This window comes from Puma concolor, chromosome A3 (assembly GCF_028749965.1).
Source record: "Puma concolor isolate L17-30 chromosome A3, mPumCon1.1.hap2, whole genome shotgun sequence".
Taxonomy (NCBI): domain Eukaryota; kingdom Metazoa; phylum Chordata; class Mammalia; order Carnivora; family Felidae; genus Puma; species Puma concolor.
Window position 1 is genome coordinate 93,324,900 of NC_141669.1, and position 27,775 is coordinate 93,352,674.

Here is a 27,775-nt window from a genome sequence, read left to right on the forward strand (position 1 = left end):
GTTCCTATTTAAAAACTGCCCATCTATTTAAAGTTCATGATGGGGAGGATAAAAGAAAAAAGACTTCCAAAGCCAAAGGGAACATGAGATAGGCAGAAGAAAAATCCAGTTTGCTTCTAAAAAAGGCTGAAAATTATAACCATCCGTGGCCTCATGTCTCAAGTCTGAGAATTTTTTTTTCTCTTCTGGCTGTTTGCAAACCAAAGTGGAATTTTATTATGGGTTACTAAGTGAGCTTTTTCAAGTTCTTAGTCCCCAAAAGTCTCCACTCACTCTGTAGCATGCCATTTAAGTTCCTCCTGCAGATGGGGAAGACAAGGGAGCCCAAATAAAACAGAAGGGTGTCTCCCAGCTGCAACGGTCTGCCCCCACGCCTCTGCATTTCCCCAGCGATTAGCCAGGGACCCAACACAGCCGCCTGACCTCTTTTACGAACAACAAAACCGTGATGAAGGCAACAGGAGTCAGAAAACTATTCACTGCAGGAAGCCCCAGTATCCGGTGAGAAATAAGAAGTACAACAGTACAGGATGCGCCTTGGGTCAGGGGGATGTGAAAAGCCCTCGGTCTTTGTGTTCTTCCCTGTGCCTGAACGTCTGCGTCGGAGCCCTCAGTTCTCCTCTCAGCTCAGCTGCTGTCACTGCAAGGCTGCCAGCCTCCCGCTGAAGGGGACACGGAGCCATAATGGCCACCTCTGCCGGCCTGCTGCTGCCGCTGCTGCTCCTGGGCCAGCCCTGGGCGGGGGCTGGAGCTCCCAGGGAAGCTGTGGTGTGCGCGGGGAATGCCTGCTACACAGCCCACTGGGGCAAGCTGAGTGCGGCCGAGGCCCAGAGTCACTGCAGCAAGAATGGGGGCAACCTGGCCACCGTGAAGAGTGAAGAGGAGGCTTGGCACATCCAGCGAGCCCTGGCCCAGCTCTTGGAGTTGGAGGAGGCCCTAGAAGCTCGGATGGGCAAGTTCTGGATCGGGCTCCAGCGCGAAAAGGGAAAGTGCTTAGACTCCAGCTTGCCGCTGAAAGGCTTCAGCTGGGTGGGCGGCGGGGAAGACACACTTTACACCAACTGGAACAGGGAGGTCAGGAGCTCCTGCATCTCTAGGCGCTGTGTATCCCTGCTGCTCTATCTGTCTCTGCCGTCTCATGCCAGCCACCTCCCCAAATGGTCTGAGGGCCCCTGTGGGAGCCCAAATTCTCCTGGAAGCAACATCGAGGGCTTTGTGTGCAAGTTCAGTTTCAAAGGCATGTGCCAGCCTCTGGCTCTGGGGGGCCCAGGCCGGGTGGAATACAGGACCCCGTTCCAGGCCACCAGCTCCTCCCTGGACACTGTGCCCTTTGCCTCTGTGGCTAACGTGGCCTGTGGGGATGGGGACGAGGGTCGGGAGCATTACTTCCTGTGTAAGGAGAAGGCCTCAGATGTGTTCGACTGGGGCAGCTCAGGCCCCCTCTGTGTTAGCCCCAAGTACGGCTGCAGCTTCAACAACGGGGGCTGCCAGCAAGACTGTTTCGAGGGTGGTGATGGCTCCTTCCGCTGTGGCTGTCGGCCGGGATTCCGGCTGCTGGACGACCTGGTGACCTGTGCCTCCCGGAACCCTTGCAGCTCCAGTCCCTGCAAAGGGGCAGCCACCTGTGTCCTGGGACCTCACAGGAAGAACTACACGTGCCTCTGCCCCCAAGGCTACCAGCTGGACTCAAGTCAGCAGGACTGTGTGGATGTGGACGAGTGCCAGGACTCCCCCTGCCCACAAGAGTGTGTCAACACCCCCGGGGGCTTCCACTGTGAGTGCTGGGTGGGCTACGAGCCCCGTGGCCCTGGGGAGGAGGCCTGTCAGGATGTGGACGAGTGTGCCCCTGGCCACTCGCCTTGTGCCCAGGGCTGCACTAACACAGATGGCTCGTTCTACTGCTCCTGCAAGAAGGGCTATGTCCTGGCTAAGGAGGATGGCACCCAGTGCCTGGATGTGGACGAGTGTGAGGGCCTGGAGCATGGCCTTTGTGAGGGCTTGTGCCTCAATACGCAGGGGTCCTTCCGCTGCAGCTGCCTGCCGGGCTGGGAGCTGGGCCCGGATGGGGTCTCGTGTACCACAGGGTCCACATCTCTGGCACCACAGACTGGGCCTCCCCAGGGAGAGGATATGGGAGATAGAGAGGGGAATCTTGTGTATTCTTCCACAATATCCAGGCCCACCAGGGACTCCGAGGGCACCTCCAAGGAGGCATCCACCATGAAGAGTCCCTCCCTCTCATCTGAGGCCCCCACCACCCTGACTGTGCCTGACATGCTGGCTCACAGTGGGCCCCCTGGCGAATGGATGGAGCCCAGCACCCATCACCCCAAGGCTACCACAGATCGTGGGGAGAATATGGATGAGGATTCCATGTCCAAACAAAGTGACAATGGCACCGATGGGCAAAAGCTGCTTTTGTTCTATATCCTGGGCACAGTGATAGCCATCTTACTGTTACTGGCTCTGGCTCTTGGACTTCTGGTCTATCGCAAGCGGAAAGCAAAGAGGGAGGAGGAAAAGGAGAAAAAGCCCCAGAACGCTGCTGACAGCTACTCCTGGGCTCCAGAGCGGGCTGAGAACAGGGCCTTGGAGAATCAGTACAGGTAAAGGAGGCCTCAGATCACCTACAGGGGGCAGGAGGGTGGGCAGGTGCAGGGAGGTGGGAGGGCAAGGACCACCATACAAAGCAGGCGGAGCACAAGGGGCAGGCGCTGTCTAAACCCTTTGGCCCAGAGGCACTCACTGAGGCTCTTTCCTTGCCTGGTGCGTGGACCACGCGGGTTTCTCCCAGGGTCTAGATGTGCAAGGCAGGTCAAAGCGGCTTCCAATACTGTCATCATTGTTTCCCATAGTCCAACGCCAGGGACGGACTGCTGAAAGGTGAGGCAGCCCCAGGGACACTGCCAGTCGGCCATCATCATCCTCAGAGCTTTCCACACCCCATCGGAAGGGGCGACCCACATCCTTCCCAAAGACTGGACTGGAATCTTAGCAAACAGTTGTAAACATTCTTAAAAGCCTAGCACCTTGGAATATACAGGTTATTTTCTACTTGTGCGTGGTAATCCTGAAGTAGAAGCAATGGGTTGGGATGTGATTTCGGGTATTTTGTGGATGTTAACAATTCTTACTCACTTTCCCTTTGCAAATTCAAATGTGACCAATTTCACATTTCCCACTGATTCTGGATGAGGGAGTTACAAATCAGGTGCTAATGGGGCTCCTTCTAAACTGCTTCCCTGCTCGCTTGAACATCTGAGGAGAAAAGGCTGTCTGCTAATGCTAATTAGTGTTGAAATGATTTGTTCCTCTTGGTATAACAGAGACTAAATCATTGTTTAATGATGTAAAAAGTTTTTCTTTTCTTTTTTTGTCAAAAGGAACATATTGAGGACTGGAAACATTTCTTTACATTTGCATTCATGTATTTTCCCATCACAAGCCCTGATAAGCTTGACCTTGTTGAAATCCTCCAGAATGACCATAGTACACTGGACTGCTCAAGTAGCAAGGATGCTGGAAGTTTACAAATTGCATTTCCTAGTTCTTAACATTGCTAATAGTTTTGGGTTTCTTTGCAAGTGAAGTCTGGAAAGTGTGGGAGAAGGATGAAGTGAGTTGAAAGTGTTTTTGAAAGCCAGTAATCCAAAAAGCTGGAGAGAGAGGCCTGAGGTTTGTTTCACAAATACTTGAATCAATCCATCTAAATGCACTTGTGTTAACACACACTATTGATGAGGTGAACACGCACAAGGTGAAAAGTCACAGTCGTCTCTCCTATGCCACCTGCCTTCCCTGCATTGTGCTCTGGATTTAAATGCTCTGATTGTAGATGGATGAAGCCCCTAGAAGTCTCTCATTCTGACTGTTAACACTGTATGAGGGAGATGAGATGCTGAGCTTTGAAAGCTGGCATCATAAAGCATTTTAACACAGCTCACAGTTGGTATTGCTTCCTGAGGGCATGATTCCTGATTTGTGGCTATAGCTTGCAACCAGGTCAGGGACCAGACAGGAGGGACGCTGGCCCTGTGCTGCTTAAAGAACATTTGTCATATTTTTCTCTTGTTCTTAAAAAAGCGGGGGAGAAGAGAAGGAGAGAGAAAAATAATAATTCAAATCTTTTGCAACCATAAAAACTGCTTGAAGCAATTTTAATTTATATCTTCCTTTTTAAATGCTTGCTTGTGAAGATTTCCCCTCCTGAGGTAGTGGTGGAGAGCACTACCTTCTCATGTGGTTCTGCCTGGGTCACTGGAAAGTAGCCGTGGGATTCACTGATGATCAGAGCTTTTTTTTTTTTTTTTTTTTTTTTTTTTTTTTTTTTTTACTTTATATTAGAGGAGTTTTAATTTTTTTTAATATAATTTATTGTCAAATTGGTTTCCATACAACACCCAGCGCTCATCCCAACAAGCGCTCTCCTCTCTGCCCACAACCGCTTGAGTAGCACCAGGAGGACTCAGGTCACCTGCAGGCTTGTTGCTGTCACCACGCAGAACAGATTAGGAATGTGTTTCCTTCCGGGGATTCCCAAGTCTGCCTCTCAAAACCAGGGTGCCCTATTGTTTCTGGCTTTGCCTTAGAAACACATCTGTTCCAGAGGCGGACACCTGGGGCAGGAATAGCTACCAGGTGAATGGCTGGCCCTCAGAGTTAAGTAAATATCCTTTTGCCAATATTGAAATGTAAATTCTATAGTTTAGATTTTTTTTTTTTTTTTTAGGAAAAAGAGTAACTGAAGGAGTGAGTATACATAAAGATGAAAGTTTTGGAGGACTTAGCAAGGTGTTTGGAACTTTGCTTTTTAAAGACATCTAATATTGTTTAGGTTTCAGTTGAAATACTGGTGTGTAACACTCAGGAGACGAAGGCTTATATCCACTGGCCCCAGGACCCTTGGCTGTCTGTTGTGTGGGAACCAACCACACCACTATTCAGAGCTGGCCAGAGGCATTGCTGACAATATGTGCACTTACTTGAACTAACTGCAAATTCAACAGCTTTGCCTCCAGGCTTTTACAGTTCTACCCTTATCACTAGGGGAAAGAAGACATTCCTATTTAGGCTTCCCCTAAGTCCCTCTGAGGGCCTGTGGGACCTTGTACTGGCTGAGGTCCCCAAACATGCTCTCTCATTTTTACGGAGTCTGACTTCTTCTACTGCCCAGCCCCATTTTTGACTTTTGTGTTCAAATCCCTCTGTGCGTGGGAATGTGAAGCCCTATCCCTGATGTCAGGCAGACCGCAGATACCCACTGTGAAACACACAAGGGGAGAAATGGACCGATAAATAATTCCCCAAATCCCTTCTAGCAGAATCAGTCCATTCGTGAGCAGACGAGCCCTACCTTCTCTCCCGGAAGCTCCAACCAGTGGCCAAGATCCCTGAATTGGATGACCTTATCTGATGAAAACCACTGGCCTCAAACAAATACTGTTCTCCCCTTTGATACTGCTGCCATTTTGTATGAGGGATGTGAACTACTGTTTGGGGAGATGGGGACCCAGCAGTGGATGAACCACTGGCCACGTGGCCATTGACAAACTAGTTGTCGGCAAACTGTCCATTTATATATACAGAAGCTCCCCGGGTGGCTCGGCCATGACACAGCCTGGGAAATGGAGGGGTTGGAGCATGGGAGAGGTAGACTCTGCTGTGCACAGACTCCTCCAACTGTGTGCCTGGGCTGGGCTGGGGCAGACTGAGGGCTGTTCTGTCCCTGACCTGCAGAGCAGCAGAACGGCCAGGGTGATGGGGAAAAGGTGACAGGTCCATTTGGCAACAGGCTTAAAGACAATGGATATTTTTGCCCAAATAGAATTTCCCATAATTCAATAATTCTAGGATGCTCTTGGACAATTTATATTAGGAAGAAACTCACCCTCTCCCCTCTCTCCATCTCCCAAGGAAGATAATTGAAAGGGAGAACGACTCCTAAAACATGCAGCCCACTATGTTCATTCCCGAACTGAGAGATAATCACTGCTCTTTTTTCTTGTTCATTTAAACATGTGATGCTGGACAAGCCTCGCTCCAGAATCTGAGGAGTGTAAAAAGCAAAGGTGGGGCAATTATCTGAAAATGCCTTTGAAAGAGTTGGACCCTTGGGGCGCCTGGGTGGCGCAGTCGGTTAAGCGTCCGACTTCAGCCAGGTCACGATCTCGCGGTCCGGGAGTTCGAGCCCCGCGTCAGGCTCTGGGCTGATGGCTCGGAGCCTGGAGCCTGTTTCCGATTCTGTGTCTCCCTCTCTCTCTGCCCCTCCCCCGTTCATGCTCTGTCTCTCTCTGTCCCAAAAATAAATAAACGTTGAAAAAAAATTAAAAAAAAAAAAAAAAGAAAGAGTTGGACCCAGTGAGGTCTTTTGTAGGATGCACCCACCCCTGCTCAACATCGTGACCTTGAGGCAAAAGATGGCCTTGCAGGTGTCCCTTTGGTTCACCCACATGCCTGATCATCACAATTGTGGCATCTGGCACCACACATCCACATCGTGTTTTCCCTTCAGCATCAAGTGGGTGACTTAAGTGGGTTCTGCCTTAAGAACGGGAGGGATGCAGGCTAACATCCTGTCCATGATTAGACAAAAAGGTGGAATAAAAAGTTAAACATGTATGTGAGCGTTGTATGTGCACAGTACAGGAAGAATTAGGTTGGAAATGAATCTCTGTCCCTGAAACACGCACATGTGTGTTACTATTCTTATGTTTCAGTCAGGAGCCCCTGTTTGAACTCATTCTGGTGGCACCTGCACTTTTATCACTGAACGTTACCTTTGGAAAATATAGATGTGATCATTAGCTGATTTTATTCCAACCCTCTTTCCCATAAACGTTTCTGTGAAAACCGAGAACAGAGGAGTTTTTATTCCCAAAAATGTACTACATTCAAAGTAATGCATTTTTAAAAGCAAATATAGGACAGCCTTTTCCTATTATTTTTCTCCTTAGCTTCTCCATTGTCTAAATCAGGAAAACAGGAAAGCATGGCTTTCTAGCAGCTGCAAAATGGTGTAATGTCCCCTCCATGTTTCCATCACCTTAAACAATAGATTAGCATGGGAATCCGAGATATGATCCTTGAAAACATCTGTCCCTGTCTGGCTGCAAAACCTACTGCTTATAGCAATGTGGTTTGTGGCATTTGTCAACCAAAACAAACAAACAAAAAAGCCGATAATCAGAATTCTCCACATATTCTGTAATCAAATACCATATTCTGTTCCAGATTCCCAAAACTAATACACGCTGAAGTGCCTTTTTAAAAAGTGCATTGTGTTTTGACCTGTTCTTGGGGATCATGCGCATCTCCTCTAGGAAAAAAACTCTAGAATATCTTTCTCACATTGTTCCTCTTTATCTGCAAGGGGGCAAGCATTTCCTTTCCACAAATCTTGCCCACCATTCTTCTGGACTGGGTTCTTGGTGCACATTTGACTGAAACTTGAATTAGGTTGTTTGCAAGGCCTTGTTCTATGACACTCAATGGGACTGTAAATGTCAGTCATCCCTTCACAAATGCTAGATAAGAATTTAGTATTTTTAAATCTGTGTATTTGAAATTTGTTCCACTAATTCTGCCATCGTGGGATTTCTGTGCAGGACGTCTTTCTGTCCTGGGCCCGACTGTTTCCCAGGCGGGGGGAGGGCAGGCTTGGCTGATGCACAGGGCCTCGGAACTCTGAGAAACCAAGGGCCATATCGAGTCCGCCTCGACAAGCAGCAAGCCTGCCGTCCTTTGTGTTTTATGTCACATGCCTAACCTAATAAACTCTGGACTGCAGTTGTTGTCACCTTGTTTCAATCTATTTCATAACAACTCAAGATACACTGAAGGACTTACATTCATGGCCATTAAGCATATCCGTTTCCCTTCTCAAAGAGCTGCTAAAAAAAATGTACTTTGGCTGTTCCACTTCTGCATCTCTACCTACTGGTTGTGATACTGACCCCAAAGCAGCTAGGTTGGGGCAAGGCCCTATCCACAGGAACAGGGACATTCAGAGGGATGGGGCCACAGTGTGTCCTGGGTCCTAGCTGCTGAACCCAGCCAGGCCGGACTCCATGCTTCCAGATATTTTCTTCTGACCTGGAGTCTACTGCCCCATGCCTCTCTGCCTGTTTAATTCCCCACATCATTTTAACTGCACAGGGGACACCTGGTGCAGGATTAAACATGTACAACTGGTGTGATGTGAGCACACCATTCCCTAATTAGCATAGGAGCATTTGTCACCACTTTGTCAGCAAAGCCTTTTCAGTTTGTTTAACTCATTGGACAGGCAAACCTGATCCCCTCCAGCTTGGCTGCACGAATCTCACTGTGTCTGGATGCCAGGGCAGCAGGTGTTCAGATCTGAGTCTGCCTGCCTCTTGGATGGTGCTGGGTAAGAACAGGGCTTGGATAGGATCCTGCTGTCCTGCAGATGGACAGGACACGTGTGATGACCATTCGTTTCTTAGAGTTAAAGAAAGCTGATCCTGTTAGCAGTCCAGTGAGTGACAAAATACATTTGGAAATTATATCTTAACATAAACAACCATCGCTGCTCCCCAACACACACACACACACACACACACACACACTCACACACACACACACACACACACACACACCACAATTTCAACATTCTTCTCTTTCATACAGAAAAACCCGAGGCCGGTGTTTCCTAATTTAGGAAAAGCCCATGAACAAAAATGCCAAATTTAACGTCTCTTGGTGACTTTTGCTATCTGCTAACTAAAATAACAATATTAGATAAATATTTCAAATATGAATCATTTACAAGGAAATTCAATTTATACAGAGTTATATTTATTGCACAACAAAGTCCATTTGTAACAGATGACATGTAGATTAAAATACAAGACTCACATATGTATCATGCACATGCCAGGGAGTTTAACATGGATGGATGAACATATCAAGTTCTCAACCTACTTTTAAATTTATTCAGTAAGAGGGGACAGAGCACAGGAAATAAACCCACATACTCTAAGTCTCCATTAGCCCTTCACAGCTTCCTTATACCCCCAGGCCATCCTTTGTGGAGGAAATGATGGACAGGTAAGTGGTGAAAAGTGAGCAAAGGAGAGCAAAGAAATGAAAGAGCCAGGATAACCCATGAGGCCAGCAACCACTCCCAGGGAGCCTGAATTGACAGGATGCTCTTCACGGGGCTGCACATACATGTCCTCACCTGAGCCTCTGGGTCCCCACAGCTGCAGCACCTTGAGCTGCTGCCCAACCCCAAATTCTAGTTTTGGGGTTTTTATTTGAAATCTGTCACCATTGACTTGGATGTTGATCTTCTCTTCTGGTTGAAACTGGTCCATAGAATTCAACTGCGTGGTTAGAAAGAAAGAAGGAAGGAAGGAAGGAAGGAAAGAAGGAAGGAAGGAAGGAAGGAAGGAGAGACAGATAGAAGGAGAGGGAAGAAAGGAGGGAGGAATGGAGGGAAGGAATGAAGGAGAAAGAAAGGAAGGAATGCAAGAAGGGAAGGAAGGAATAGAAGAAACAGAGATTTAAAAAAAGGAGAGAGCAGAGAGATGGGAGGGAGAGAGAGAGAGGGAAAGAGAGAACAGCAAGGTAAAGGATGACTCAGCAAGGTCATTGGGTCACCATTCACACATCTCCACTTCAGTTTGAGATATTTGGGGGCCATTTGTCCTCACTGCCATCTGTAACTTCCTTGACCACACTCACAGAAGGCATAGCTCTGTTTCGCCGAGTTTGGCTGAAGACCAATGCCCTTTGTATCATGATCCTGCCAGCTCTTCCTGCGAAGCACTGCTTATCTCTCCCACTTCACGTTTTATGCCTGTCCACATAATTCATATCATAATGTTAAGCTGATTGATGACTTGTGTGCTGTAGAAATCCTTCTATGTTCAAATAACAAATGAAAATAATAAAATTTGTGAGGTAGAGCAAATAATTGTGCCTTTTACCCTGTTTCACCAGGGTCTTCCTTTCCCAAAAACATTATGTCACAAATCAAGTCTTTCACTTTCTTGTCAAAGCAATCATCTGCCCTCCCAAGCAGATGACTTGGGCATCCTGGTCTGCCTTCTCTGGTCACAGTGTGGGCACCCCACGCTGATGACCCCTGGACGTACCAGCCTGCCTCCTCTGGTCACAGCATGGGCACCCCAAGCAGATGACCTCTGGGCATCCTGGCCTGCCTTCTCTGGTCACAGTGTGGGCACTGCATGCAGGTTCTGCATGTTGACCACATCAGGCTCTTCCATTGACTTTGTCCCTGTCATCTTCTCTCATGGTGGTGTGACTTTGCTGACCTTTCTACCAGTTTTGCTTTCTACTTAAAACTGTGTGGTTAAGTGATTGATATGTATTGCCAGATGCTTTACCAATATGAAGTATACCTTTCTTAACAAGTTCATATCAATTATATTTTGTCTATCACAACTGATATACCTGATTAATTGGTTACATTTGTTGAATACTTTTTCATTTTTAAAAAATTAAAAACAAATGTTCAGCTTCTTTGTGTCTCCTTTGTTTGTCTCTTGTAAAAACAAAGCTGGATTTTCCCCTCATTTTATCCAATCAAACATCTTTGTCTTTTAATGGGAGATTTAGCCTATTCACAGTTACTGAGATTACTAGTAAATTTGCAGCAGCTTATTTTGTTTATTCTATTTTTAATGTGTTTTTGGTGCTTCTATTCTCTTTCTCTCTCTCTTTCTCTCTTTTTAATCAATTATTGGCTTGATTGACATTTCTTTGTCTATTTTCTACCTTAATAGTATGGAAATTTGTAAGGACTGATTGTATTCTTCAAATGACTCATCTTAATTTTTGCCTCATATACTTAAACCTGTATTTCTCCATTTATATCTAATGTTAATTAATAGCTATATCCTTCTCCCTGAAAAAAGAAATGACAAGAATATGGAGCAATCGTAGCAATCTGTGATTTCTTCTCTCTTCTTCTCAAACTACACTAACCTCCAACACTATCACCCACCTTCACTGCATCTGAATTTTACTGTTTGATTTCTATACATTTTTATGATCAACACCTATTTAGATGCTACGAATTGTACATGATCTCCTTCTCCACTCCCCCTCCCCTAATTCCAAGTGCTCTTGAATTTCACAGGAGTGGAGTTAAATACCAAGTGTTCTGGTTGGTTGTTTTTTTGTCTTTTACTGAGGGGGCCATTGAAGGCTAGATTTGCTGCAACCTTGTGCTACTGGAAATACTTCTTTTCCCGACTGAATGATGGCTTACCTGGATAATGATTTCTGTAATATACAGATTTTCCTTGACTTACAATGGGGTTTCATGCCAGTAAAGCCATTGTAAGTTGAAAATATTGTAAGTTAAAGGTGCATTTAATATGCCTGACCTCCTGCCGCCCCCCAACATCATGCCTTAGCCTAGCCTACCTTAAACATGTTTGGAATACTTACATTAGCCTACAGTTGAGCAAAATCAACTAACCCAAGGCTTATGTTATAATAAAGTATTGACTATCACATATAATTTATGGAATACTGCGCTAAAAGTGAAAAGCAGAATGGTTGTCAGTGGACCATTTGTTGACTCTGATGATGGTGTGGCTGAGTGGGAGCTACCCCTGCCCCGCATCATGAGAGAGGATTGTAACTCATATCACTAGCCTGGGAAAAGATCAAAATGTAAAATTCAAAGTATGGTTTCTACCGAATATGTATTGCTTTCACCCTGTCATAAAGCCTAAAACCTAGGTGGAGTGATGGTAAGTTGGGGACTGCCTGTAAACTATCATCCTCAGGAACGCTGTAGATACGGAGCCCTTGCATTCTCGCAGGCTGTTCCTGGTGTGAAGGCTGATGTCATATGATTATTTTCCTTCACAAGCAATTTGTTTTCTTTTCTATTCTACTGCTGAATGCTTTTATTATTTTCTCACTTCCTTCTGTGTTCTGAGGTTTCACGTCAGGTGTACAGATGTGGTCCTTCTTCCCATCCTGCCTGTGCTAGAACATTCCCATCTCAGGAGGGTGCTTTATTCTGGCACTTTGTGAACTTGAACATGTGTGTGTTGGGGTGCTGAAGGGGTGCTTAATCCCACAAGGGGTGCTGAAGCCCACAGAGCTGGCCTCAGCCCAGAGTTTCTGAGTCAGGACGTTGGGGATGAAGCCCGAGAATTTACATTTCTAACAGATTTCCAGGTGAAGCTGCTGCTGTTTCCTGGAGAACCTCTGCTTTATTCAGTTTAGGGCAATTTTCTTCTCTTACTATTGTGAGCATGCCTCTTGTCTTTTCTCTTGACTCTCTTATTCTGGAAACAATTTGTAGGTGGTTCTCTTTTCTGTGTCTCCTGACTTTTCTTCCATACTTTCCACTTTCTGTTCTGTCTCAGTGGGTTATGCTCCTTCTCTCCAGCCTCCCAGGGATGCTTGCTCGGCCCTGCTTTTTTTCAATGCACTGGATGCCTTCTAACATAGCTTATAATTTCCTTTCATAATTACGATGCATTATTTATCATCCATATTTATATATATGCAAGCTCCAGAAGGCCAGTGGTCTTTGATATACCCCAGGCATCTAGACCAGGGCCTTGCATACAGTGGTGCTCAATAAGTGTTGAATGGTGAGAAAGCAGGGCATTGGAGCAGTATCACAGGCAGGGTGAGCCAATGCCACCCCTGGATGGTCCTGTTTGCACCCTTGACATCTGTGACCTCTCTCTCCCCTACCAGCAGCCAGAGACCATCAACTGCCCCTTCACAGTCTGCTCAGCCTGACCCTGTCTGTCTCAGGATGCTGCCCATACTCAAGCCTTCACTACAGTTCCCCTGGACTGTCACCTTAATGTCCATCTGGCCTCCAGTCTCCTTTCACTCCAACTCCCAAAAGCAGAGCTAGATACAAGGATTCCAAAGCAAGTACTTTCCTTAGAAGTATGAGGAACATTGGTAGAGTCATGTAATCATGGAAGTTCTAGGAAATGTATTAAACCCAGAGGGGTCATTCCACCTGCAGGACAAGGGAACCAGGGTATTCATACACTGATTCCTGTCTGTAATGGGGAGGGGGCTGCCCTCAGGGGTGGTGGTGAGTAATTGCTGGCACTTCCAGACTACCAAACATTATGGGTAGAAGGGCTGAGGAAGCCATCAGGTACAGGGATGGGGCACAGACAGATGGGACTTGACCCGCACACAGTGAAAAGCCTAAGGGCTACAGGTTAAGCACTGGCAGCATCCTCACCTGTCCCTTACATCCAGCTGAGACACCCCTTCCTTCTTCCACAAGTCATAGACTGATTTTCTCAGGGGGAATCAGGACTCTAAGAAAGGGGTTCTCTTTCTGGATTGTTCTATCTAATGTCCTCAATCACTTAATTCTCAAGTGCTGGCTCAGTGGCTATGGCCTCCTAAGAGATTATAAGGTGCTAGAGGGAAGGGACTGCATCCTTATTGTGCCTCACACAGTGCTTCACACATAGTTGAGTCATAAATATTCTTTAAATTAAAGACCAACTGGATATATTATTTCATGTGACATGTTATTAAAACCACATAGGGGAAACCATTCATTTAACTTTTACTACTTACTGGATGTGAAAATAGTATTTATTGATTGAGAAACAGGCCCTATTACTATTCTCACTTTAGATAGGGAAGTGAGAAACCTGCCCATGGTCACACAGATGCCAGCTGATGAAGTAGGGATGGAAGCTGGTGGTGTCAGTCTTGATCACTAGGTTTCACTGCCTTCAATTAACATGAATGGGAGCTATAATTGAAAAAGTGTCAACCAGCAACAAGCTAGACTGGTTGTCCTCTCAACCTATTCAAGATAAGAAAGGTGGAGCATGAAGCAATTGTGGGTAGTTTTAATAATATTTTATGTCCAAACGCACATACTTAAGCTTGTGCATTCCCCTGACACACACATACAGAGACACACACAGACACACACTGACACACACACAAGTACTGGGACTGGAATCTCTACAAAGCTGCCTGCCATCCCCAGAGAGATCGTGCCACCTGCAACTCACCATGATCTGAGGGCAGATACCATGACCACACCTTCACTGATCCCCAGAGTGGTCATCCATCTTCTATCTGGATCAAAATGATGTGTTTGTGTATGGCAGAGGAGGAGGAGGGAACAAAGCATGTGCGAATCACCCTGTAGTTGTGCCTTGCCCTCAAAGGCTACTTCTCCACTGAGGCTGTCATGTAAGCCCATGGGAATGCAGCAATCTTTTCAAAACTATAGACTAGTTTCTTAAAAACCTGAATATACATGTGTGATGTAGCAGTCTCCTCTTAGATATTTACTCAAGGGAAATGGAACCATCATCTATACAAACTCTTGGCCACAGATACTCACAGGAGGTTTATTTATGGAGGTTCAACCTGCAAACTACCTAAAAATTCATCAGCAGGTGAATGGATAAAGATTGAGCTTTTTACCATACAGTGAAATATTCTGAAGAAGACGAAAAGGAAGAGGAAGAAGGAGGAGGAGAAGGAGGAGGAAGGAAGGGAAGGAGGAAGAGGTGGAGGAGAAGGAGAAGAGGAGGAAGACTTTTGTTATACACAACAATGACATGGGTAAATTTCAAAAGTATTATGTTTTGCAGAGTAAACCAGACACATGAGACTATAACTCACATGATTCCATGTCTATGAAATTCTAGACTGGGTAACACTATTCTATCATGCTAGAAAGTAGATCAGTGGTTATATGAGAGTGGAATGAGAACTGATCACAAAGGACCTTGAGGGAACTTTACGGGAAAAAAAATTCTGTTTTGATTGGGTGGTGGTTACATGAGTGTTTGTATTTATCAAAACTCATCAAACCATACCTATAAAATGGGTACATTTTATTGTATGTAAATTACACCTCATTAAGTTTATTTTATTTTTTATATTTCTTAAGTTTTTTAACTCCAATATAGTTAACATACAGCGTTATATTAGTTTCAGGTGCACAATATAATGATCCAGCAATTCGAGTCATTAGTCAGAGCTCATCATGAAAAGTGTACTCTTAATCGTCTTCGCCTATTTCATCCATCTCTCCAGCTCCTCCCCTCTGGAAACCATCATTAAGTTGACTTTAAACTCTTGGTTAGTGATGTTATAGATAAAAATAAAAGTTTATAAGTTGTGATCTGTATTTTTTATGGAACAGGGAACCATGATTGAGTTGGGCTTCATTATTGCAGAGGTAATAAAAAATGAATGACTCTGAAGTTAGCCTTGAACTGTATGAATTGTCTCCAATGCTGGTTACTTGTCTATATCTTGCACTCAGCTTTAATGATTGGGAGGTACCTCTTCTGTGACCAATCTTCTCTCTACCTCTCTCCAAAGTAGCACAAGAAATATTAATCCCCTTCATTTTGCTGACCTCCATCAAAACATTCAATAATACCATGAAGAAAATATCTTGTCTGCTCCACACCCACTTTCCTCTCCCATATAAGGAATATGGAGTTTTAAAATTCACATTATTGGGTTATTTCTTTTATCACCATCCCCCTTCTGCAGTTCTGTAAATCATCTAACTACACATTTCCTTCTTTGAGATGACCAGCCAAACCCTACCCTTTGGCTTTAAGCCGAGTACTTTTAGGGAAGCAGCTTTTTACTACGGAAACAACTTTTATGTTATTAAAATTCATAAGTAAAAACAACTTTAGAAAAGCTCTTGGTTACTGCAGATGCCAAGTTGGAAGTGAAACCAGTGTCAGCCGGAAAGTCATGGCTTTTCATTAAGATACTTTTTTGCATTGCACAGAGGAGACCAGATGCCCAGAATGACTTCTTTAATGCTCACAGAGACTAGATTTGATGATTAATGGCTTGTGGCTGAAATTAAGTGTTGTTTGTTAACTTTAGGTACATGATGAATGGTCTTCACCATGAGGCATTTATCCTTTTTGAGCACAGAAAAAAAAATAGTTCATTTGGGCCTTGTTATTTCAAAATTTGGAGTCAGAAGGTCTAGAATCAATTCATGTGTTAGTTGAACAAACAAGAAAACAAACCATAAATAAATAAATAAATAAATAAATAAATAAATAAATATTCATTGGGGAAATGAGTTTGATGAGAGATTTTCAGCTAAGCTCTTTAGCCTAACTAAAAATTCACCTTTTAAGACACTTATCTCAATGCTTATATGCTATTTTGTAAAACAGATATGAATTACAAATAATTCTTACATGAATGGAAATGAATCAATATCTGTTCTGGGTATTTTATTCTGGTTCCACTTGTATGTGAAGCAAACTCACAATATTTAGCAGTGAATTTGACTGCACGTAATAAAGCCGGGCTGACATTATGCTTATTTCTCTCACTTGATAAAGAGTTCAGAGATGGGGACTCTAGGGCCCCTGCTCTCTGGGTCTTCCAATATTTTTGGTCCTTCATCACCAACCTGTGGCTTTCATATTCATGTTTATGGCATGGCCCACCAAGGCAGTCCCTTTTTCTTTTCTTGTTTTAAATTTTGAAGTAAGATCTACCTGCAGAGAAAGGTACCAATCCAGACTATACAATCTGATGAGTTTTGATGAATGCATACACCCTATCACCATCTCTCCAATCAAGACACAGAACATGCCATTACCTGGCACACATCCCAAGCTCCCTCCAGTCGTTTCTTACCCCAGAGACAAACACCCTCCTTTCTATCACAATGCATTACTTTTGCTTCAAGAAAATCATATTGATCGAATCAGTTTACTAGGTTTAGGCCTATCATTTTGTTGTTTGTTTTCTGCCTCTCTTGCCTGTTTTTTTTTTTTTTTCTTTTCTTGTTTTATTTTGGGTTAATCAAGTATTCTTTTTTTTAATTACTAGATATTTTTTTGAGCAGTTTTAGGGTTATGGAAGAATTGAGCTGAAAATACAAAGAGTTCCCGTATAATCTTTCAACACTTAACCCAACACTTTCCCTGTTATTAACATTCTGCATTGATGTGGGACATTTGGTACACTTGATATGCCAATATTGACACATTATTATTACCCAGAGTCCACAGTTAACATTAGGATTCACTTTTTCTGTTGCATATTCTATGGGCTTTGAAAAATGTGTGATGACATGTATTCATCATTACAGTGTCATGCAGAGTATTCACTGCCCTAAAAAAACCCTGTGCTCCACCTGTTCACCTCTCCCTCTTTCCTCCCCTCTAAAGCCCTGGCAAAAATTGATCTTTTACTGTCTCAACAGTTTGGCTTTTCCTAGAAAGTCATATAGCTATAATCATATAGTACATAGATTTTTAAGATTGGCTTAGCAATATGGCTATGCTATGGCTTAGTATTTAAAGTTCCTCCATGTCTTTCATGGATTGATAGCTCATTTCTTTTTAATATAGAATAATACTCCATTGTCAGTATGTACTACAGTTTATGTGTTCACCTTAGGACATACTGGTTGTTTCCAAGTTTTACATTATCAATAAAATATAAACTTTTGTGTGCAGGTGTTTGTGTGGACATAAGTTTTCAAACCATTTGGTGGGTAAAAAACCTAGGAGTGTGCTTACTGGGTCAGATGATAAGAGTATGTTTAGTTTTATAAGAAACAGCCCAACTGCTTTTCAAAGAAACTGTTTCATCTTGCCTTTCCACTAGCAATGAATGAGATCTCCTGTTGCTCCACATCCTTGCCAGCACATGGTATTGTTAGTGCTCTGGATTTTGGCTAATCTAATAGGTGTGTAGTGGTATCTTATTGTTGCTTTAGTTTGCATTTCCTTGATGACATGATGTGGAACATCTTTTCAGACACTTACTTGCTATCTGTGTATCTTCTCTGATGAAGTGTCTGTTCAGGTCTTTTGCCCATTTAAAAAAATGGATTATTTGTAGTCTTATTGTTGAGTTTTAAAAGTTTTCTGTATATTTTGGGTAACATTTCTTTTTCAGATATTTGTTTTGATGATATTTCCCAGGCTGTGGCTTGTCTTTCCATCCATTAAGAGAAGTTTTAAATTTTCAGTATATTTTACTAGTGCATTTTTATTTTTCTGTTGGGTGTCAGGAGTTCAGCTGAGCTGGAAAGAGAGAGAGAGAGAGAATCTGTCAGGTGTAGGAGTAGCTGATTAAAACAACAATAAGGCAAAATGAAAGAGGGGTGCCTGGATGGTTCAGTTGGTTAAGTGTCAACTCTCGATTTTGGCTCAAGTAATGGTCTCATTGCTTGTGGTTTCAAGCACCACATGGGGCTCTGTGCTGGCAGCGTGGAACCTGCTTGGTATTCTCTCTCTTCCTCTCTCTGTGCCCCTCTCCTTCCTGAGCTTTCTCTCTCTCTCTCAAAATAAATAAAGATTTTAAAAAATTAAAAAACTAAGTAAGCAATGAATCCTTTAATCACTTACTAAGACAGTATATGCAAGTATCTAAAACGGGAGAAAGTGCTGAACCCCTGTTCCATTTTCTCCCATGGAGTTGCATGGGTAAGGGGTCAGCTAAATCAACACAAGCATGGGAGTGGTCTCACTGTGGAGGAAGCCCTGAACAAAAGGCTCCAGAAGTTTTATGGGTTATGAGGAGGTAGAGTCAGAGAAGGGGAAGGCTAGGAGTGGACTGAGTCAGAGTGGGGAAAAGTCTTCAAGATTCTCCTTGGCTCCCAGCCCTGCCCATAAGGAGACCTCAGCCAAGGTACAGGAAAAAGACCTCTGTCCAGGTCTCAGATAAACAGACCTAGGAATGAAGGCATCCAGGGCTAAGAATGCAAATATGTAGGGAGCAGCTCCATCCAGGGGGTCCTGAGTCCTGACTGCACCGCCATTCAGAGACTGCAGTGCACTGGCCATGCCTCAAGTCCACTGTGGGAGGGCAGCTTCACCCATGACACCCATTAGCTAAAGTCTTTGCAATTACCTATAGTCAAGCTTGAAAATTTCAGCCTGTAGATGGACTTCCCGTGGGTATTTACAGATATCCCTGAATATTATTATTTTATTGTTGCTTTAGAAATTATATCTAATCACAGTCTGTTTAGAATTAATACTGTACCACCTTGTATGAAATAACAAGGACTTAAAACTATAATTCTATTATGCCTGTCTTTTGTATTTTTTTGGTCATGTGTTTTATATCTACAGAACTTATAAATCCTACAATACAATGTCATAGTCTTTGCTTTAAATTGTCAGTTGTTTTTGAGGGTGTTGAGTAAATGTTATCTTTTATAATTATTCACATATTTACCATTTTGGATGTCATCCCAATTTTCATGAGGTGTCATTTCCTGTCACCTGAGAGCTTCCTTTAGCACTATTACAGTGCACATCTGCCAGCACTGGGTTATCTTAGTTTTCTTTTATTTGAAAATGTATTTACTTCTTCTCCATCCTTGAAGAATATTTTATCTGGGCATAATATTTTGTGTTGACAGTAGCTTTATTGTTTGTTTAACTACTTTAATGATATTGTCTCATTGTCTTCTGGTTTTCATTGTTTCTGATAAGAGATCAGTTTGTTTTTCTCTAGCTACTTTCAAGATATTCCCCCTATTGTTCCTTTTCATCAATTTGGCCATAAGAGACATAATTATGGTTTTCTCTGTACTTACCTGCTTGGGGCTCACTAAAATTCTTGGAACTAAAATTTTAACAAAATTTGGGAAATTTGGGAAATATGTCATCAAATACTTTATTGTTACATTCTTTCTCTGTCTTCTCTGCATCTAAGACTCCAATTTCTTATTACTGAAGCTTTATTTATTCTTTCTGAATCTATGTATCTTTCTATTCTTCATACTGATTGATTTCTACTGAGTTATATTCAAATTCATAAGTTTACTGACTTATCTCCTTACCATTTCCTATATCATAATGTAAAGTTTTCATTTCAGATATTGTAATTTTCAGTACTAGAATTTCCTTTTTTAGCTTTCATTTATTTCCTGAGATTTATTGTTTACTCAATATGATTATCTTTTCCTTAACTCTTTGAATATGCTTATAATAGTTTCTTTATAGTTTTTATCTGTTAATTACACTTTTTGATTCATTTTAACACCTGTTTTGTTGATAGCTTTCTCTCTCTCTTTTTTTTAAATTATGAGTCATTTTTTCCTGTTTCTTTTTACATCTAGTATTTTAAATTTTATGGCAGACTTTGACATACCTTGGAGGCTCTCGTTTGTATAATTTCCCTCTGTTCTGTGAATTTGACTTTTATTCTACCAGGCTGTTAAATTCTTGGTTGATTACACAGAACTTGTGAAGACTTGGTTTTATGCTTTATTAGGGTATGTATATTTTGTGTTTTCTCCCCTTAATCCTAGAGTAAATTCCTTAGTTCTGGGATATAATCTTTACTTCTAAAGTATGGCTTTTTGGGGGATTTCAGTGAAAAGCCCAGGTGTTTACCAAGCCCTCTTAACTTGGTGATACTTAAACTTTAAACTCTGCCTCCCCTGTGGTGGTCAGTGGAAGACATATATGCTCAGCCTTTTCATTCATCTGTCTGTTAATTTCCACTGGGCTTCTTGGATTCTCCTTCCTGCATGTATTTCATGGGGTTAGTCAAAGCTTTAAGTGGAGCTTATATTTAGATGATCTGGGACTCTTCCCTGTGGCTTCCTGTTTTCCAAGATTACCATCTTAATATCCAGCTGTGTAAACCCTGAAATCCATCTTTTGACACTTCCAGCCAATAACACAAGACTGCCTACAAGTGTTTTAGTTACCTCACGTTCTGTGAATTGGGGGTATGTTCAGGGAAAGTATGAATAACATGGATATCATCCAAAGTAATTTCTTCCTTCAAAGGGTTAAATCCCTGCAGTTTCTGCCTGGTTTTGGTAATGCCCCAGTGCCTTCAAATGGCTGTTTTTCATATTTTGTCCAGAAGTATTATTACTAGTGTTTTGTTTTGTTTTACCAAAACCAGATCCTAAGCTTGTCATTTTTGAAGAACCCTCCAAGTCACTCACCACGTGTTTTTATGCTCAGTTGGCTAGAATTGGACAACATGACCTTCTCTAGCCCAAGCACTGGAAGGGACATTAAAGTGTAGGGCTTGTGGATCGGGAAAGGGGGGTGTCATAAAGTGTCTGCCACACTGCCATTTAAAACATTCTCTAATTCAATTTTTTTCACATTTTCAGACTCACTTTTTCTCTCCCAACAAGACAAACACATCCTCCTATATCCCATCTAAATAAATGAAGTTTGACACAATAATTTTGGATTAAAACTGAAGATTTGCCCAGGAGTTTTGTATGACCTTGATATATAGATTATTGAAGATGATCATACATCCTCATAAGCTTTAAGATTTGAGGACCATGGATCTTCATAACAATTCCCTGCCAACAAGGTCTGGATAGGAATTTAATAGCAGTATAATTGCTGACAGCAGCATAAGCAGCAACATCTATTTTCTCTGTAACAAATGTCTGACACTTTCCCATACACCCGCCTGGTTCCACTGTCCATCCTGGATGTCCATGAGGCAGACCCACAAGTTCAGAGTAACCTTGATTGTGTCACCTGTATTGTGTCATCTAACCCTAGGATGTGGTTTTTATCTTTACTTTGAACGGGAAGGGAAACCGAGACTCAGAGGTCCTAGCTATCATGAAAACAGAGCGAATAGTAGTAATGATTATTTGGGCCCATCCTATGTGCTTGGTATTGTGCTAAATGTCTTCATTATGCACTAGACACTATGAATTATGCTCGATTTATAGGTAGAGAAATTAAAGCTTGATGACATTTAAGCAATTTGTCCATTGTCACAGCTATCAGAACCAAGATTTAAACTGAAGCCTATCTGATTCCCCATAACTTTGCTCTTAAAGCCATGTCACTCCATAGATGTTGATGAAAGACTATTACAAGGAAACACAATTCTGGTTATTTTACTAGGCACAGTATAAATTGTATCATTCAAAGAGATGAACTTTGTTTACCCTGGATCAATAAAAAGGAAAGCAGGGAGTTTTATTTTACTCAGATTGAAATCTATTAAGAGCTAGTTTAGGACAGAGTAGATACCAAACTGTGTGGAAAGGGCCTGGTGGAGGTAAGAATGGGGGAGGGTACATGTGGTGTGTGTGTGTGTGTGTGTGTGTGCGCAGACATGCGCACATCTCAGAACATTGGCTGCAAAACAAGTACAGATTGAAACATACCAATCAATGGATCTTTAAATTCATGCCAGTTGCTAAATGAAATGGAACCTTGCATCAAAGGCAGGTGCCGAGAGCTCAGTAAGCTCATTGGTCTCCCTCTGCCAATGTGCCTATCTGTCTTTCTGGTTGAATGGGACTTCCCATGCTGTCTCTTCCTTGCACATCCCCTTCCTCAGCTTTGGCCTTGCCATCACCATCTCCTTCTGCCACCTGGATCCCTGTGAGAGTCTCCCAGTAACCATTGGTATCCAAGACCTCAGCAGCCCTTCTCATCTCCAGAAGGGTCCTAGGACTTGGACTATTGGTAAGTGGGTGCCAAAGGATGGAAGGATAAGAAGTTTATAAACACTGTATAATGTAGCTGAGAAAGCCATTAAGAATCTTCTCCCAGGTTCTGAGACACATTGCTGAAGGTGGCTTTCATCCTCACTGCACAGAGGAGGAACCTGTGGCACAGAGAGGGGCCTTGCTCCAAGAGTCAGCTCTAGAAAGGGACTGGAAAGGGTCTGCACCAGACTTCACTAAGGCCTAGGTCTGGCTCTGTCCCTGCCCCTGCCCATGATGAAGACACCAGGCAGCTCACCTCCAGAATTTGCTTGTTTAATCCGCTCATTTGCTTGCACTGAAATGAAGGAGTGTTGGGGGAGGGCCGTGAGAGGATCCAGAAATATTCTAAGAGTTCGATAAAACAGAAGTCCTCAGAGCTCTAGATTCTGTACTTCTTTAAATCCTCCCTGCATGTTTGTGGCTCCTGTGGGCACTATATTCTGAAGTTTACTAAAACCATCATGTATTTAATTTCTGAAAAAAATCAGAGAAGGTTTTGCAGTGGCATGAGGCATTGACTAGTAAAACCAGTTGCAAGCTAACCCTCATGCACTGTTGTTGGGAAGGCAAACTAGTGCAGCCACTGTGGGAAACGGTATGGCAGTTCCTTTAAAAATTAAAAATAGCATCACCATATGATCCAATAATTCTACTACTTGGTATTTACCCAAAGAGAATGAAAACACGAATTCAAAAAGATCTAGGTACCCTCATGTTTATTGCAGCATTATTAATACTAATCAAGATATGGAAGTAACTCAAGTGTCTGCTGATAGATGAATGGATAAAGAAGATGTGATATTTACAGATGGAATTTTATTCAGCCATAAAAAAAAAATGAGATCTTACCATTTCTAACAACACAATGGACCTAGAAGGTACTATGCTAAATGAAATAAGTCAGATAAATTCTATGTGATTTCATTTATATGTGAAATCTAAAAAACAAAACAAAGAAGTAAACAAATAAAAAGCAGAAACAGACCCATAAATACAGAGAACTGTATGATGGTTTCCAGCAGGGAGGGAGTTGGTTGGTTGGATGGGCGAAATGGGTGAAGGAGGTGAGAGATACAAGCTTTCAGTTATAGAATGAAAAAGTCACAGATGAAATGTATAGCACAGGGAATGTACTCAGTGGTACATTGAAGGTACTTAATAGCACTATATGGTGACAGGGGTAGCTACACTGTGGTGAGCATAGCGTGACATATAGAATTGTCAAATCACTATTTTATACACCTAAAACTAACGTAATTTAGTGTGTCAGCTATTCTTGAATAAAAAAACAAAGACAAAAAATCTTCTCCTAGACAGAAAATAATCACTTGATAGATGGTTAAGACTTCCTACTATACATAAAATATTGTAATAGGGATATTAGATTTAGTTGTAGCCTGCAGAGAGCTTACAAATCAGTTGAGAAGCAGATGTACCAAAAAGAGCAATAAAAATAATAGACTTATTATTTTTTAAATGTTGGAGCTTGAGCGAGGCTTTTAAGCTCAAGTATTTGAATACATAAGGGCCAGAACAGGCTGAGATGAACAGAAGTAATTATTCATTCGAACAAGTGATATCTATTCTAAGCCTAAAATGTGTGATGGCCATCATGCTCTACATCTAAGCATAAGTAAATCACATGGACATGATGCCCACCCTATGGAGCAGATAGAGAGAAGATAAGTAAACAAAATAAATATGTGATTACTACCTATGTGTGTGTGCATGCACATGTGTGTACACAAGTATGTGTATGTATGTATATCTACATGCTTACAAACATTAACTGAGGAATAAAATAAATATATTTGATGGATGAGATAAGGGAAATGGCAGGTGGTGGAAATAAAAAGGGTGAAGCAGTGGTGGCTTGGGCATGGTGCTGATAAGGAGTAAGAAAGGCACAGACATGCAAAGTGGGAGATTGAAGACAGCTACAATGAGGAGCAGCTGGCACAGCCGCCCAGGGCAATGTGGGTCAGACCGCTCAGGAGCTGAGTGGAGGGAAGTGGCTAGGGTATAGAGATGGAAGATGGGAGGGGAAAGCTTCCAGGAAGTTCCTTAGGAATACTAAAGAAAGACTTTACATGGAAGGAAGGCTCATGAAGGGGAAGAGTGAAACAGTCTTGGAAGAGCACATAAGAGCTGATTAGAAGGAACCTCAGAGCTGCTGCAACTCCCCAGAGGGATGACAGTATGGGTGTCGTTCTGCTGGGTGGATGAACTGGGGCCTTCACAAGGCTCTTCCTGTGGCTGTCCTTAAACTATTCCCTGACTTAGAGAAGGATGAAGTCACAGAACAGCCGCTGTGGTTGCTATTACAGGTGTCACACAGATGGACATCCACCTAGTGCCTAAAGCAAATGCTTATTGCATATTCAAGATTGTCATTTGTCAATGGAGCAAAGTGAGTCTCCCTCAAGTTAGTGAAAAATGTTTAATGGAAAGAGGGTATACTCCCCTAGCAATGCCATTTTTCTGACATTTTGTTATGAAAATTTTCAAACATGTAAGTGAGCATCTATACACCCACCCAGATTCTACCACTAATATTGCACTGTAATTATTTTATCACATGCCTACCCATCTATACACCCATTGGTACATCTTATTTTGGGTGCATTTCAAAGTAAATTGCAGACATCAGTACACTTCATCCTAAACACTTTAGCACATGCCATTAACTAGAGTCCAATAATTGTTTATGGTTATGTTTTTCTTATGAAGTAAAATTTACATACAATTAAATGTATACATTTTAGGCATACCGTTCTGTGACTTTTGACAAATATGGACACCTTCATAACTCACATCCTTATCAAAGTAAGGAACATGACCATCACCCCAGAAAGTTTCCTCACCCTGCTTCTCAGTCAATTGTGACCACACACCCAGCCCCAGGCTCTCACTAGAGGCAACTGCTACTCTAAATTTTTTTCCCCACCATTGATTAGTTTTTTAGAAAACTTTGTGAAAAATGGAATCAGAGCTTACTCTTCTTTGTAAATCTGTTTTCATTCAGTACAATGCTTTTTAGATTCATCCCTGCTGTTGTGTGTTTATTCCTCCTAATTGCTCAATAGAATTCCATTGAATGGACATACCACAATTCACGTATCCATGTATCCTTTTAACTACTGAGGAACACCTGGGCTGTTTCTATTTTGATGCTGCATTTCACAAGACTGTCTTGCCAGAGCCTTGACACATCAGAGACAAACTCATCCTGTGGATAAGGGTATACTGCACTTCCTTTTAAAGGGTTAGAAAATGTCAGTGGCAAAATATAGAAAAAAAAAAAACATTTTCTTACAACATAGTTGATGGTGACATTTTTATTACCAGGCACCCTGCTGGGTGACATTCCTGTTAACAGAAATTTTCTTTCCGTCTATTAGATTGCTAAAGCAAATAAAATCTCTCCATAAATGAAAGACTGTTATTCTTTGCAGTGCTTTCCTGCTTGTGATCACTTATTTTTGCCATAAACATTGCTCAAGTTCAACAGCATTGCTCTGTACCAACTCTGAAACTGGAGGAAAAACTGACATAGCCTTTTACTATGTTTCAGGTTTTCCAGTGGTTTAAGGTATGTGCCTTCTTAGAAGACAAGATGGTATTTCCATCTTTCAATGGTTTGGCTAGGGGAGGTGACTGTCTTAAAAGTAAAATTAATTGCTGAGAGAAGGGAATTGAAAGTGAGCAATAAAGAATGTGCTGGTCACTGTGGAAGCCACAGACAACTATGTGGGGTCAGACCACCCACACTGATGTCATTGAGTGAGTAGACATCGAAGCTTTAGATCTTGAATCCAGCTCTGGCTTCTGGAGAGGCATAGGGCAAACCAAATCTGTGAAGAGAACAGCTCACAGAACCTTTTTATTTCCATTTGTCTTTCTTCTCCTACTTCAAATTCTCCTGCTTATCATTAAATTAAGAAAAAAAAGAATATGTGGTATTATAAGTAAATTGAACCTTTTAAACTCAGGTTTGGTGGCCTTGCCAACCAATTTGAGAGACACAGATTTGCTGCTAAATCCAGCTACATCTAATTTAGATGACAGACAAAAGATGTGTGGATGTGGATTTCTGACACTCTGCTGTGGTAAGTGAGGTGCCACAATTGCACCTGGCCAAGAAATCCTCTTTGAGGATTTATGACATTGTACTTCTCATTCATCTGCCCCAGGAATCAGCATACTATTTTGTAATTTTAAGTGTGAAATTTAAAAAATTGAATGAAATTCAGAAATGAATTTTTTTTTGAAATGATACTTTTAAGAAATAAAGTTAGGGTCAAAAAGATGAATGGTGTTTTTAACTCATGTCATTTATAAGCCCCTGAAGATTTCATGAAACATGGTCCAGATAATATCTTTGACGTATTTGACCTATGTCAAAATCAGAAATGTTAGGGTTATTATGTCATTTCAACAAAATGATTTTTTTTCCTTGGTTTTATTATTAACCCTTTATTATCTTTGGATCTATAGCCTCAGTCTGGTGGGCCCAATTGTAATCACAAATTCCTTAAAATATGGAAGAGGGAGATAGAAAAGTCAAAGAAAGAGATACAACAACCAAAGCAAAGGTTGAAGAGAGATTGGCAGGTACTAAGCTGTTGGCTTTGAAGACTGAGTGGACCATGGGACAGGAAATGCAGACAACCTCCAAAAGCTGGAATGTTCTCCCCTAGAATCTCCAGAAGGAACATGGCCTTACCATACCTTGATTTTGAACTTCTTACATCCAGAAGGAACTGTTAGGATAACAAATGTGTATTGTTTTAAACTACTAATTCATGGTAGTTGGCTACTGTAGCAATAGGAAACTAACATATTCCCTTGCATACTAAGATTATAACTAAATTATAGGTACTTCCAAGTTTTTTTAAATGTAGCTTTGTTCTGTAATATAGTAGTGACAGTCACCAAAAAGTGATTTCTAAAAGTGCATGAAAAACAGTGTCTGAACTAGTATATGTCTGCAGGACAGTGACCTTGGCTCCCATTTGCCAACCTTGTATGAACTAATTCATGGGACAGAAGCACCTGTGCAGCAGACCAGATTGAGCTAATTAAGTAACCAAAGATGGAAAGGGCTTATTTCTGCCTTGGATGTGGTGAGTTCAGAACATGGAGGGCGATGTTAAGCCTAGGCTCACAACTTACTGGAAACTACATGACTGAGGGTTCCAAGTACCTGATGGGGATCAGTCAAGGCAAGGCCAACTCTGTCTGGGAGCCATGGGGAAGCTTTGTGGCCTTGAACTGAAAGAACTGGAACAGTATTTC

The 27,775-nt window shown here is 42.3% G+C and overlaps 1 protein-coding gene across 2 annotated transcripts in view; it reads left to right on the forward strand.

Annotated features, from left to right (window-relative positions):
• Nucleotides 1–313: 313 nt before the first annotated feature.
• CD93 (CD93 molecule) overlaps nt 314–27,775 on the forward strand; it is a 32,530-nt gene continuing 5,068 nt past the window's right edge. Inside the window, exons 1-2 of one of the 2 annotated variants that reach the window (XM_025932454.2) lie at nt 316–2,606; nt 2,856–7,785. In XM_025932454.2, the coding sequence (XP_025788239.1) occupies nt 685–2,606; nt 2,856–2,880 (1,947 nt within the window). In that variant the 5' untranslated portion in view covers nt 316–684 and the 3' untranslated portion in view covers nt 2,881–7,785. Of the gene's footprint in view, nt 2,607–2,855; nt 7,786–27,775 lie in introns of those variants that run through there. The other variant, XM_086701554.1, reaches the window with a different exon arrangement.